The 16,072-nt window shown below is 35.6% G+C and overlaps 1 protein-coding gene across 1 annotated transcript in view; it reads right to left on the bottom strand.

The window, feature by feature from the left end:
- LOC106466609 (putative methyltransferase C9orf114) overlaps nucleotides 1-14,625 on the bottom strand; it is a 44,550-nt gene extending 29,925 nt beyond the window's left edge. Inside the window, exons 1-2 of the mRNA XM_013926902.2 lie at nucleotides 14,494-14,625; nucleotides 6,367-6,397 (exon numbers count right to left, since the gene is read on the bottom strand). Of these exons, the coding sequence (XP_013782356.1) occupies nucleotides 6,367-6,397; nucleotides 14,494-14,616 (154 nt within the window). The 5' untranslated portion in view covers nucleotides 14,617-14,625. The remainder of the gene's footprint in view (nucleotides 1-6,366; nucleotides 6,398-14,493) is intronic.
- Between the last annotated feature and the right edge of the window lie 1,447 nt (nucleotides 14,626-16,072).

A 16,072-nucleotide genomic window follows, 5' to 3' on the forward strand; every position in this document is an offset into this window, starting at 1 on the left:
ACTAGGTTATCTGCACCAAAGAACCGGTAAAAACATAAATTTAAAATTCTAGAAAATGCAAAAATAAATAGAGTTAAAAACTAAATGATGTCTAAAAGGCACATAAAAGACTCAAATAGAATAAAAATAGGCCAATGGCTCATAAAAAGTTAAAAACACAATTAAGTTGGACAGTGTCCCCACCACCAATGATACTGTTCAATAACAGGGGTAAACCCGTAGAAAAGACATGTCTAAAATGACATTGCCACTCACAGTCGTAACTCACAGTAAAATATGAGCTATTGTGACCTAAGTGTCACACAGGCTACACATTGGTAGGTCAGAACCACATAAAAGAACATGGTTAGTTAAAAAGCAGTAATCAACACATAGCCTAGACAGAAAAACTTCCTCCTTCCAATCCTTCCGGAAACAAGATGGCCAAAGAGCAACAGAAGGTTTGATCTGGAAAAGCTGTTATGACTTTGCTCACCCCAAGTGGCAACTGGCAAAAAGCCACACCTTGAATACAGGACCGTAGTCCATATATTGAACAGGCACAGCCATGACAGCACTAGAACCGATGGACTTAGCTGTGGTGTCAGCGAGCTCATTCCCGCAAATACCAACGTGGCCAGGTATCCAGAAAAATTCGATGGAAACTGAGGATAGAGAAAAATTGGCCAGTCATTGTTAAATATCAACAAAAACAGGGTGAGAATTAACATTAAGCAATTCCAGGGCCAGTAGAAAGCTAAGAGAATCAGTGTAAATAGTACAATCGCTGTACTGCATAGTTTCTACATAATCCAGGGCAAGAGAAATAGCATACAACTTGGCAGTGAATAGAAAAACTTTAGAGTGGATCCTGCGAGCCACAACAAATCACAGCAGAGCCTACAGAGTCACCTGATTTTGAACCATCCATGGAATAAAAGGATGGTTCGAAAGATATTCAGAAAAGAGAAGATAGTACTTCCAATTAGGAGTATCCACCTTACTCAGATGACTCAATGAAAGGTCACAATTGGGAATGGTAATGAGCCATGGTTGAATGGGCTGGTCATTGGGGACAGCAAAATCATCCAATGCCAGATCCATTTCAGCCAGTTGCACCTGGATATGATAGCCAAAAGAAGGAAATGCACACCTTCTATTCTGAAAGAGCACGGCCCACTGAGGATGAAACACACAACCCCAGGTGGGATGCTGTGGTAAGGATCAAAGCTTGATAGCATACTGTAGAGACAGTTGCAAACGGCAGAGGCGAAGAGAAGGTTCGTGGGACTCGGTGTACAAACTCTGGACTGGAGAAGTGCGGAAAAACCTCGTGCAGAGCTCAAGCCCCAGATAGTGAATTGGGTCCAGCATCTTCAAGGCCGAGATCCTGGCAGAACCATAGATCAGAGACCCATAGTCCAGTTTGGATCGAATGAGGACACAATAGATCTTGAGCATATAAAACTGATCCCTAGGAGGTGGAAGAGGGGACACGGAGGATGTTCAGTGTTTTTGTACATCTGACACTTAGCTGTTTTATGTGAGGAATAAAAGTAAGCTTATGGTCAAAGATAAGCCCCAGGAACCAGGGGAAGAACAAAATCACCAAGACGGAGCTCGGAAAGAGGAAGTTGTGTAGTGATAGCATTAACCTTCATACTAAAAAGTGTAACAGTCAAGACACAGCTCTCAGGGACTCCAAGTTCCTATGGAAAAGAACAGTAAAGTGTCAAACCCACACGTTCTGAATGAAAATGGATAAATGGCCACACAACCCAAATGAGTGGATGTCCTACAAAATGCCGTGTATCCACATACTGTCATAAGCCTTCTCAAGGTCAAAGAACATGGAAACAAGATGTTCTCTCTTGAGGAAGGCTTCCCTGATTAAAGTTTCAAGTCGATTCAGGTGGTCCTTGGTGGACAGCTGTTGACAGAACCCACACTAGGTGAACGAGAGGAGGATGTTTAATTCGAGGAACCAAACCATCCTCTATAAGACCTTACAGAGACAGCTAGTCAAAGCAATTGGACAATAATTAGAAGGAATCTTGGGATCCTTCCCAGGCTTAGAGAAAGGGAGGACAATAGCCTGACAAAAGCAAGTTTGAGTTTCACCAGTGTAAAGGGACAATTATAGTTGTAGACACAATCAGCTCAAAAGGAAAGAGGCAATCACTCTGCCCGAAACTTGATGGCCAAGAATGCTGGGAAAAAAACAGAAGTGCTAGATGCACAAGAAAAGCTCTTGTCGAGAGTATTGCCAATGTTCTGGACATCAGAAACTACCTGGTCATTGGTGAGCATGCCAAAAAAAGGAAGGGAAGCATATCTCCCATTGACCTTCCGAATCTTGTGCCATATAATTTTGGAACTGGTGGTAGAAGAGATGCTAGTAGTGAACTTAATCCAAGATTCCTTTTGGCTTTGACGTCTCACATGCTAAGCATGGGTATGGGCCCACTGATAACCTATGTGGTTAGAAAGAGATGGATACTGTCTGAAGGTATTCCAGGTCCGTTTTGGAGCCTTCCAAGCCTCCTAGCAGACAGGACTCCACCATGGAACAAGGATACCATGAAAAAAATGTCGAGGTCTTAGGAATAGAGTGACCAGCAAACAGACAATGGCAAGATCAAGTTCCATGAGAGCAGTGAAAGAGGGCCAGTTGGCCTGGTCCAACTTCCACCGAGGCATGCCATTTTTCTTTACTAGAAGGATGTCTATTGACCTCCATGGATCCTTCCCTTGGTCGAGTGAGCAGATCTCTGTCATTAGACTAAGATTCCAGCAGCTGAGGGCATGAATGAATAATCGTTCGGCATCTTGGGGTCGAGCAGACACCGGAAGCCAGGGCCAAAGGAGGTGGACCCGGGCAGTCACTGAAAGGAATGGTGGGGACTTGTCAAATCGGTTATCCATTGAAGGCAAAAATACTCTACACATGATGCAAAAAAGACTCTGATGGAGGCACAGAAAGATACATCTTCACTCCTACTGTAGCAGTGGAGCATAGTGCAGCAGCATATGTTCAAGATGGAGTAGAGGACAATAACTTTCGAGCATCTGGGTAGAAAACGTTAACAGTTTTTAAATGCTGTACCTCTTTCTCCACCCATTTAGGGCAAGAACGATAGTAAGAGGGGTGGAAACCACTACAATTAATGCAGTAAGGGTCCAGTTCGCACTTATAGGGGTTGTGCTCTTTGCCACCACAACGAGCACACATCACAGAACCACGACAAGATGCCTTCAAATGACCGATCTGCTGACACTGGAAACATCTGAGAGGGTTAGGAATATATGGCTGTACCTTACAGTTCAGATAACCTGCCTTAACAGTAGCAGGTGGACATGGCGATGTAAACGTCAAAATGATAACATTGGTAGGCAGAATAATTCCTTCTATATGAGTAGGGATACGTTGCACAGCAGAAATTTCTTGGCTGTAGAAGCCAGCGAGGGTGTCCTAGTTGGGGATGTTCTTCAAATCCCTCTCAACAATTACCCCTTGTAAGTAACCTCAATGGGTGTATCCCCAATGGCCTTCCAATTCAAGAGGAGTTCACGTGTTTTGGTGTAGATGTTTCCACCAAGATATCCCCAGAACATAGCTTCTTGACTGACTTTGGAGAAGCAGCAAGCCCTATAATCCCTTCAGAATAAAAAAGGGAGACATTTGCCCTAAAGTTTTTCTGACAAAGAATGCATGATAAGAAAACGAGGTACAGGAGTAAGATGAGTTTAAGACTGATGATCAGAGTCTTCAAGGCATGGTCATTTACCAATGAGCAGAGTTTTATAATTTTATTTTTATGAGGATTTGGGGGATCCATAAGAACAGGAGAAAGATTCAGTGCCCACTGACCCCACCCACCATGGGGTCCTACAAGGGGACATACTACAATGCCAAACAAGGACACTGCAATAATGGCAGGGTTTTGTGAGCACTAGAGCCAAACACCAGCATCAGACACAATGTCCACAACACCCGTTGAGTATGCCCAACCTGGTACTCAGTTGACCCTAGCCCAAAAGGAACAGCCGACTGACCCTGGGGGAGCCACTCCAAGGCCACCTGTCTACAGGAATTCAAGGCCAAAGTGGTGTGTTGCAGTGCCCCAGACACCATTCAACCACCAGGATTCTCTCCTCCCCTTCACGGGTCACCATGCATGGCAAACACGTGGGTGGATGTTCAGATCCCAGAGTAGGTAAACTGAAAGTACAGAATCTTCTCTGGGAGGTCCACTCACCACGTACAGGAATCCACCTCGAGGGGCTAGTGCTAAGAATAATATTTTCTTCTGCTCATGATACAAATTAATGCTCATTAGTCAGTTTACAAATAAATTACAAATTTACATTTTATGACCAGATTTTGCAGCTGTTACTATAAGTCTTAAACAATTAAAATCTATAGTACTCCAACAGATTAATATCTTAATTTTTGCTCAAATTTAAAATATCATAAATGCAACCTTATTCTCATAATGTTTTTATCTTATTTTCACAGATACGTACATCACCCTAAGATCAATTAATAAGAAACTGTTTCATACATTACACTTTAAGTTAATTAAGTTAAAAGATGTCAAAAATATTATATTAAAGGAAAATGTCCTTTTCTTGTTTATTGGCAAGTAAATACAATCATGTTTTGAACAGTTACTACATGCAACAAGAAAATGTTATTAAATTATATTCTTTTAATAGAATGAAATGCTTTTAGCAACAGTTCTCAATAAAATATTAAACCATTTCCATCAATAAAAGGCTCTAAAAATACTAAAAATTCAATTATATTCTTGAAGTAGTTGTGTTTTAAATTTGAAGTATTACTGCATTAAAACAAATTTGACATTTTTTAAAATCTTTTAAAATACAAAAACAAAATAAAGAAAAACAACTTAAACCTAAAAGTATTAAAACAAGGATTATATTAGTAAGTATATGCACTTTAACATTTTCCTTTCACAATTTTAAATAGATTTTGGAAATTCTGCAAGGATATATAATCAGTTGCACAATTATCCTGGCTTCACTAGTGCAACATAGTTTATATTCACTAGACTCATATATTTCTTTTAGTTTCATGGATATAATAGTCTGTTTAGTTTTCCTGAAAAGTGATTTTGAACTGAAGACCAGTAATACATTTCAACATCATATTTAATTTCTGTTTTAATAAATCATTAAATTTTTTTAACTAACTTTTTTAGTTAGAATGTCTATGTAGTTACAATGTATTATCTGTAATTTAAATTTTAAAGCATATACACTGTGCTAACATCATTTATTAATGTTTCAATCCTTACTCAACTCACTACTCTTAAAATGCAGTTAAAAATTATAAGATCCAAGGTGAACATGTTCAGACACACTTTGGTCATGTTTAATGAGACATCACACACATCTACAGATGTTGATATTAAACTTTACCTCCATGTTTAGTGTATTCAGACTCCAGTAAATCATTTAGAACATGAATAAGATGATGTAATGTGAACAATGCGTAGTTGCTTTATATTCTTGTGTTTATGAGATATTATATACAACTTGAGTTAAAGCAGAATTTAGCTTTTTTTTCTGAGTTGAGATGCAATATAAGCTCCGTGAAAGAGACTGACTAATACTTAATTACAATCTAAAGAAGTAAGAAACTACCTCATCTAAGCAGATACAGTTTTAGTTCATTGCTTCACGCCACTAATGCTAAAATTAGTATATATCATATAATTTGCAAGAGAAAATTAACGATCTGCTGGCCATGAGTGCTAGGTGCTCACATTGCAAATGCTCAGCTTAGTGTTCACTACTGCACATGGCATGCTTATTTTTTGGACCTGCTTCCCTGAATAGCCAATAATGGCAAAATACATGTTACTTTGAAAGCCATTCTAAAGAAGACTTTCTAATTTTGACAATCAAACTTTTCAAAAGTGTGCACACTGAACTTTCCTCTTCACATTTATACCAATAAAATAAAGAATATTTGTATCAATTTTTTTACTACCTGACAAAGATTGAAGGGTATTAAAAATTCTGAAAAATTCAGGAAAATTTCACTCTGCTCAAGAATCAAAAATAGGCAACATTGGTAAATGAAACTTTGCAGACCTGTTATGAACATGCATAATATTCAAGTTCAATAAAAATATCTGCCATTTTCAATTCTGAAGCAGGGTAATAACCACATGTACTTTATGCATAATGAGCAAATCTATAAACAAACAAAAGACTAATAGTTTTGTTTCTACTCTTCCTTTTTAATTTTTAACAAAACTACCATTTTGCTGGATTATCATTTCTTCACTAAAACATCACATATTCTAAGCCTAGTTTGCTCTTTTGTGCTACTTTCAAGAGAAAGATTTTACTTACTTTCTTTCTTCCACTGTTTCCAGTCTTTCACCTTGAAAAATTAAAAATAAATAAATAAGATTACCAAATAACAGAACTATACCAGTTGTGTATTGCAATGAACCATTATAACATGTACATCTCTCAAACATTATGAAGATCTAATTTAGTAGATGACATAAAACATTTATTTTGCTTGCATAAAATTCTTAACTTACATAATTTACAAATGCTCATCTATAATTAGCCTACAAGCATAAAAACAGATATGCTCTAGATACAAATTATAGCCATTGCTTAATATATTTTAATATGAAAATGGTAATAACACTTTATGCTTTTCAAGAAATTAAAAAAGAAAGAGTGGGAAACATTATGGAAATAATGGAAATACATTATGGAAATACAATCTATCCATGGTGACAATACAGCCTAAATATAAAACAAAAACTGTATTCACTACACTGTCAAAATTTTGTATATTTTCAAGAGAAACAAAACTTTACTTTTGATATTGAAGATTCTTATTAACAATTATCAATATTTCTCCTAAACATATTTTCTAAGCCTTGATAAAGTATTTTTGAACGTTTAGTTGTTATGAAATGACAACCTATAACAACAACAGTGTCAGATTAAGTGGTTAGCACACAGGATCACCTACAAAAGTTGTAATATTTTCAAAGCAAGAACCAAAACTCGAGCGCTTTCGAATAGTTGACTATTCTTCTTCAAGAGAATAAAGGGTTATGTTTAATGAGTGTGATGAAATGTATAGGCTCGGATGTCGATGTCACATAAACCGGATGTGCAACATGAGTAGGCCTTGAAAGCTAGCCAATCATAACCTAGAGTTATTTGTGTCAGGTTTAGTTTTGTGCCAAAGGGGTGTGCAAAGTTCGTAAGACTTATGTGAGATAATAGTTATAAGAATTGTTAACTAGTTTCTATCAAGATAAAAATTAAATTAAATAATGGCAAAATGTGGTGGGAAATAGAGAAAATAATAATGCAGCTCAATATATAGGAAATCAAACCAATATATATATAGAGAGAGAAAAATTTAAGAAAGAATATTACTAATAATGTAAAGTAAGTTTAATCATGAATTTAGTTTTGAAAATCTTTTCAGAGACTTGTGAAGGTCAAAAACCCCAGGATAGAGATTGATACCATTTGGCATTACAGTATTTAAAAATGCTATCCAATAAGCTTCTTTAATTCCTGTTTCTCTTAAATGTAAAATTTGTCTTTTATACCCATAAGTTTAATGTCTTCAAGAAAGTGTCCATACAACATGGCCTTTGACTCATGACCCATATGGAAAGGGTTAACTGAAGGGGACTCCTACCCTGCCAAATTTATATTTGTGTTCCCTAGTTCTGCTACTTTTACCATTAAGAAGAAAAACAACAATGCAGTAACACTATCAATTCCCTTCAGATAACCTCTAATTCTCTTCTTTATTCAAGAGAAAACAAGCTTAGAGGTCTTAACCTGTCCACACATGACAACCTTTCCATCCTGGGCATCATCCTAGTAGCCCTCCTCTGAACCCCTTCCAATAATTCAATGTCCTTTCAAAGATAAGAAACTCAAGACTGAATAAAATGCTCCAAATGTGGTCTAACTAGTGACCTATACAATGAAATTAAACTCTTTAAACTTGTATTAAGAATGTTTATAGGTACAACCTAAAATCATATTTGCCCTACCACTAGTGAAAATCAGACAGTCCCCAATATAAATAGACATTAATGGAAATGAGAAACTGCAATGGTCCCTGGACAGATTCCCAAGGCACACCACTTGTAACATTAGCTCAATTAAATTGCAATTCATTAATAACTTTTTGCTTCCTCATACCCAGTCAACGTCCTACCCATTTAATAATTTATCCTTTACTCCTAATGATGTGATTTCTTTTTACCTATCCTTTATGTGGCATACCTTTAAATACAAATATAAACAATAAGCTTTAAATATACCCCAAAGTGATATAATAACCTACAGACAACTGGGGACCATTTAGTTGTCCAAGGTTGTCAATACATTCTCACCTTTGGGAAAAGTAAAAATCTAAAGCCACCATTTACTTTTCCACTCTTAAACTCCTGTAAAGTGCTGGCCTCCAATATTGCTAATGGAACTCATTCCATAAGTCAATCATCCTATTAGAAAAAATAAAACTGTCTTAACCGGTACCTGACCAGGTCTTCCAACTCTTAAAGTTATGTCTTCTTCATCAAACAATCCTCACAATACAGCACAAATAAATCAGAGGCTTTTATCCTATTGATCTCCAAGATAATCTTGAAAACTCACCACTTACCCTGCTTTTCTCAGAAAAAATAAGTTAAAAGATCATAACCTATCTATGTAAGATAATCCTTCTCTCACTGGAACCATCATAGTAGCATTACCCTAAAACCTTTCCAAAAGTAGCTGTCTTCAATTGTCACCCAGCCAAGTGTCCACACACATACACACAACATTTAGTTTTCTATGTTGTAGAGATTTCAAAATGAGTACTCAACAATTTGCATTTTTGAAAAAAACAACAACATACAAACAGATCATGATTGTGGCATTATGAATCACATTATAATGCTATAGTTAAACTATTCAATATTACTACTTTTTACATAACGACCAAACAATGATTTATAGGTTATCATCCATTAGTATAGTCACCATCACACTTTTTTTTTGTTCATGTGAAATACTTCATGTCTAAAAAAGTCTTGGAAAGTTAATTTCTTAGATGTAGTGTTACGACAACGGAAGTCACGTGACGCTGGTAACACGTGATGAATTTCTCGATTGATCATGAATTATCGGGTAAGCCCGAGTTTGTTCGAGACACCCTCTTTTTTAGTATATAAGCCTGGCAGAGAAAACCTGGGGGAATGAATGTATGATAAAGCGAACAGTAGTCACGGTAAGTTTCAGGCAAAGTTATCGAGATTGTGAATCGCTGTGGTTCATAGCGTGTATTATAAAAGTTGTTAAGTTTAAAGTGACGAAAAACATACTGACAGTGGAATTACTGTGTACTAAAAGTTTGCATCGAGAAATAATAAACTGGTTTAATCAAGAAAGGACTTGTATCGCTGAAGTTCCTTGGAAAGAAATTCTACCAGAAATCAACAAACAGATACGTAATAAATTGGTGTCAGATGTGGGACAGGTCTTGGAAAGTTAATTTCTTAAATGTATCTATGCAGTAACAATATCAGAAATAATCAAAAACAACAAACCTATTCTTTACTATACATACATAGATTTAAGTAGCATTCCTCATCTTGAACAGTTAATAGATGAAAACAGGATCGAACAAGATTACTGCAATAATTCTGAGCTTGTTAAGAAAAAATTGGGAAGTTTAAAGAATGATAAAGCTCCTGGGCCAGATAATAGTTCCACAAGGGTTTTGAAGGAGGTTAAGGATTGGATATGTGAGCCACTTGCTACTATTTTTTGTAAATCCTTGAACAGAGGGCAGGTACCAGAGGATTGGAAGTCAGCTGATGTCACTTCTCTTTTCAAGGAAAGAAATAAAAATTGTCCCAGTAACTATAGACCTATTGGCCTTACATCAGTTGTGGGAAAAGTTTTGGAAAGTCTGATAAAAGATGCTTTGCAAAGTCATTTAACAAAGTTTGGAATTTTTTTTTGGATAACTCTTTCATCTCAGACTCAGTCCGTGGGACCAACCTTGTAACCATTTTGTGCTTGTTATAGTTTTCATGCTATAACTTTTAAATTAGTAGGTGAATGTTAACAGTTTATCAAAAAAACATTACAATGCTTTCATATGCAAAATAGCTCATTTTTTATAGTTGTTTATAAGGGAGCATTATCCAAATGGAAAGAGGTGAGCTGGATGCCACTATGTTTGATTTATTATATGAGCAATATCTTAGCAAATAGAAAAGATAAGACTTTCTTATTTTATATTCAAGCTTGTCAATATCTGTAATTTGAGTTTCTAATTTGTATGAAACTATAGACTTAATATTTTGACTTCACAAACATCCAATTTGAACCATTGCTACATTCAACATACCACGTGACACACACAAAAAAATCAATGTTTATCTGTGTTTTTTTAATATTTACTTTTAAATTAACAAATTAAGTAATGTGTAGTTCTAAAACTTGAATTAGAATCTACAGTTTGATACCAAATTTATTGACATAAATTCATAAAATAGTAGTTCAATACAATTTTGAATGCAAGTCAACAAACAAGATGACATGGCCTTTCATCTGTGACCCATATTGAAAGGAATAATCAGCATGGTTTCACTAAGGGAAAATCTTGCCTTACAAGTTATTTGTATAGGTTACTGCTTATGTAGATGAGGGTAACGGTGTAGATTTGGTGTATCTGATTTTCAGAAAGCATTTGACAAGGTACCACATAAAAGGCTTGTAAAAACCAATCATTTCTATAGGTGTGGGGGATAAATTAGTTAATTGGATAGAAGAGTAGCTAGATGGAAGAAAGCAGAAGATTGTTATAAATAGAGTTCAGTCAAACTGGATTAATGTTCAGGGTTCAGTCTTAGGACCTTTGCTCTTTTCGATTTACATCAACGACATAGATGAAGGAATGGTCAATAAATTACTTAAACTTGCTGATGATATTAAGATCTTGGGTGTTGCTGGCTGTGAGGAGGAGGATGCTGCTTTACAAAAGAATTTAGATAATTTAGTGAGTTGGACAAATAAATGGCAGATTGGTTTTAATTATAAATGCAAGACAATGTGTGTGGGTTAAAATAATTTGAGTTGTATGGGAATAACCTTAACAGTGTTATGAAAGAAAGGGATCTTGTTGTAATGGTTGATCAGTCTCTTAAGCCCTCCAAACAGTGTGCTGTTGCTAGTGGTAAGGAAAATAGGATTTCAGGTTGTATCTACAGAAATATTTAATATAAGTCTAAAAATGTTATAATTTCATTGTATAGATCACTGATGAGAACACACTTGGAGTATTGTGTTCAGTAATCGGCTTCTTACCTTGGGAAGGACACTGAATTCTTAGAAAAGGGTTCAGAGAAAGGTTACTAGAATGGTGCCTGAGATGGATGGGTTGTCATATGAAGAGAGATTAAAATCTCTGAAATTGTTTTCTCTTCAAAAAAGAAGAGTTAGAAGGGATCTGGTTAAGGTGTTTAAGATTCTTAAGGAAGTTTATAGTGTTGAAATACATCTTTTTTCATATTTAATGGCAAGAATAATAGGATTAGGGGACACAAATACATTTTGGCAAGGTAGGAGTCATCTTAAGGTAATAGTTTTATGTTTCTAACAATGGTTGGCCTTTGGAATGGGTTGCTTTCAGATGTTGTGAAGGCATTAAATTTGAGTATAAGAGAAAGTTTGATAACTATATGAATGATAAGAGCTGGCTTTAAGATTTATATTTTATTAACTTATTTAATTAATAGTAAATTCAAATTATTTTTTTCACTTTCAGAAAAATGATAAAACTGAAGAAAAAATTACATTAAATATAAACTAATTGTTATAAGCATTCAATAGATTTTGAAAAGATTTCCTCCTCTCCCACTTAATTTTTTTTTCTTTTATCTGAAACAACTTTTAATAGGAATTCAAACTGACTACACATAAGTTTAGAACTTTAAATATGTACATTTTATATTGAAGAACAAGTTTGCATACAGTCTTTCATACCTTGAATCTATTACACCTATTTAAATTTGTAAATATTCAAACATTTTCATTCCATAACTCAGACAACCCAAAGAAAGACCCTTACTGATTTTGAATCATCTGTATAAAGTCCTTCCTTTGTGATCTTACATGTGTCAGCTGGGAGAATGGTGATGGTGTCATAATTTTTTAAACTTCCTTCCTTCTGCAAGTGTTTTTTAATTCACTGTTTTGTGGATATATATATATATATATATTCAATTTCTTTTGTTGTTGTTGTTGCACATAAATGTGTGTACATAAATTACACTTACAGGCTACTATTACTAATATTACATCATTCATGTACAGTGCCTTGCAAAAATATTCACCCCTACCAATAATGTCACATTTTGATGAAATACTAATAATGTAAGCAATTCTTTTTAATGAACTTGCTTTTATTCAAACTCTAATGATCAAACTCAACACTGTTATGTGTGAAGGAGGTTAAATATCAGCAAAACCTATAAAGAAAACATATAAATTGAAATTTGATGATTGCATAAATATTCAGCCTCTTAAGTCAGTACTTGGTTGAAGCACCTTTGGCAGTAATTACTGCTGCAAGTCTTTTTGGATAGGTCTCTACCAGTTTTGTATAATGGGATGGAGTAATTTTGCCCATTCTTCATGGCAAAATTGCTTCAATTCTGACATGTTTGTTGGGGATCGTTGATGGACTACTATATTCAAGTCTCACCATAAATTTTCTATTATATTCAGGTCAGGACTTTAACTGGGCCATTCCATGAAATTCCCTTTGTTTTTTTGTAAACCACTCCAGTGTGGCTTCGTCACTGTACTGCTGAAATGTGAATTTTTGAACCAGTTTTAGATTCTTGACTGACTTAACCAGGTTTTCATCTGTGATTTGCCTGTACTTTGCACTATCCATCATCCCCTCAATCCTGACAAGCTTTTCAGTCCCTGCTAATGAGAGGCACCCCATAACATGATGCTGCCACCACCATATTTGACAGTTGGGGTGGTGTGACTGGGTGACGTGCTGTGTTGGGCTTGCACCAGAAGTAATGCTTTGAATTTAAAACAAGAAACTCAATTTTTGTCTGCTCTGAAAAAGGCCTCCTGCCTCATATCTGCAGTATCATTTACATGCTTTGTCGCCAGCTCCATACGAGATTTAAGATGATTCTTTTTCAGTAATGGCTCCTTTATTGACACTCGCCCATACAGGCCAGCTTTGTGTAGGAACCAGGATATTGTCGATGTCTAAACACTGACTCCCATCTTAGATATTGAACTTTACAAGTCTTTCAAAGTCACTGTTGACTTCACAGTGGCATCCCTAACCAATTTTCTGCTTGCCTGGCTGTTTAGTTTGGAAGGGCGGTCTGATCTGGGTAGTGACTTGATGGTATAAAGCACATTCCACGTCTTAATGATGGACTTCACCATACTCAAAGGAATAATCAGTGACTTTGACATTTTCTTGTAACCTTCTCCTGATCTGTACTTCTCTACCACTTTATCCCCGACTTGCTTGGAAAGCTCCATGGTCTTCGTGATGTGAGTTGTGGCTTGAACAGATGCACTTACTTTGAAGTCAAGTTAAACCACTTTGATTACACATAGACCATTACACTAATTTTGTGACCTTTCAATCTAATCTTTTGCACCTGAATTGATTTAGGGTTGCCATAGCAAAGGGGTGGAAAATTTATGCAATTGAGAATATTCTAGCTTTCTTTGAAAATTTAACTTACTTAAATAATATCAGCACTTTTTTTAGCTTTCTTAGTTCGGAGTAGATTGTGCAGATTCTAAATATAAAATCCCAGGTTGTTGAATACTTTTGCAAGACACTGCATTTATAACTCACATTTCTATAGTGCTCATATTACTTGAAGTTTTATATATACTTTGGAGTTATTGAGTTAATTAATGTATTTGCAATCAACCTATAAATTCTACAGAATACAACGTCAGAAAGTGCATGGGTATACGCTAGTTTCGAGTCAGAATTTGGTCCATGTTTGGACCAGGGAGATACAATACGGGGTTCGGTTTAATTTGATTTAACTTTCGTGCAAAGCTACACGAGGGCTATCTGCATAAGCCGTCCTCAATTTAGCAGTGATTGACTAGGGACAGTAGGGTAGGGGGAAGGCAGCTAGTCAACATTACCCACTGCCAACTCTTGGGCCACTCTTTTACCAATGAATAGTGGGATTGGCCTCACATTATAACTCCCCACGTCTGAAAGGGCGAGCATGTTCGGTGACGGGGATTTGAATCTGTCACTCTCAGACTGCGAGTAGAGCGCGAGGCCTGAGGTTAGTGGTACAACTACAAGTTACAACAAATTGAACAATACAACTTAGAAGTTAGAAGGAATGTTATAATTACATTCGTTAAATAATTATTAACACTTTGGCAAAATACCAACAAAGCAGCACTTACATTGTTTTCATTTTTTTCGCTTATATAGGGATTTTTTGCAGAAATAAGAGTTCCACTTTGATGACACGCAACTTCATTCTTAATATCTCTATTATTTAAACTATCCACACCATGCGACTCCATTATACTATATTTGTGCTGCCATCTCTACAGACGTTTGGTAATTACTTTATATTATATAAAATATTAGATTTTGTCTGGTATTTGTATGAACTATTTGCAGTAAAATACCGCAATGTTTGAATAAACAAGAAAAGAATGTAATAAAGTATTGTAATTATTATAGAAAATGGAGTAGTGTTTCCCAATACTATATTATTTTTAACACTCTTTCTGCTTAGTTTGTTTGTTTTTTACTTTCGCGCAAAGCTACACGAAGGCTATCTGCGCTAACCGTCTCTAATTTAGCAGTGAAGGACTAGAGGGAAGGCAGCTGGTCATCACCACCAACCGCCAACTCTTGGGCTACTCTTTTACCAACGAATAGTGGGATTCGAATCCACTATCCTCAGATTGCGAGTCAAGCACCTTAACCACCTAGACATGCCGAACCTTCTGCTTAGTAATTATATTTAAAATAATAACTAATCAAAATCGATTTACTAAAGACTAGATTTTTCATTTTTACTCTTTTTCTGTAGAGTCAGTTTTTCCCAAGGATGTTACAGATGATTTGACTTTATTATTTACGTTTGTGGAATATCCTAATTTGAAAGTGTGTATCTGTGATAAAATTGATTAATATAAACGCATGTTTCCTAAAATGTTGATCATTTAGAAACATATATAACTTATGTTTATTTGTCATATATCTTTCTAAATGATCAACACCAAAACTTCAAAGAAATATTTAACATTTATATATATTACTTTTTTTTTCAGAAAAATGATAAAACTAAAGAAAAAAATTGCGTTACGACAGCGGAAGTCACTTGACGCTGGTAACACATGATGAATTTCTCGAATGATCATGAATTATCGGGGAAGATCGAGTTTGTTCAAGACGCCCTCTTTTTTAGTATATAAGACTGGCAGCGAAAGCCTGCGGGATTGAATGAAGAGAGTTCAGGGTAATTTACGATTCTGTTTCGAGCTATTGTGTGTTTTGTTATCGAGATTGTGAATCGCTGTGATTTATAGCGTGTATTATAAAAGTAGTTAATTTAAAGTGACGAGAAACGTAGTGATTGTGAAATCACTGTGTACTAAAGTTTGTATCGAGAAGGAATAAAATGGTTTAATCCATAAAGGACTTGTATCACTGAAGTTCCTTGAATAGAATTTCTACCGGACATTAACAAACAAGCAGATACCCAACACAATAATGGTTATAAGTATTCAGTAGCTTTTGATAAGTTTCGATAACGTCAAGAAAAGGGGAATACCTTTTTTATGTTACAATGACATTAAGTCACATAACTGTTGTGATATATTGATAATTTCCAGTAAAATTGCCAAAGAAATCCGGTTGTGCAAAAACAGATAGGTTCGCGGATCAAGTATGTTAGTGTGTTTCCCGATGGATGCGACAACTGGTGGACATAGAATAAGACAAGACACTGATATATATATATCATGA

Source organism: Limulus polyphemus, unplaced genomic scaffold (assembly GCF_000517525.1).
Source record: "Limulus polyphemus unplaced genomic scaffold, Limulus_polyphemus-2.1.2 Scaffold2318, whole genome shotgun sequence".
NCBI lineage: Eukaryota > Metazoa > Arthropoda > Merostomata > Xiphosura > Limulidae > Limulus > Limulus polyphemus.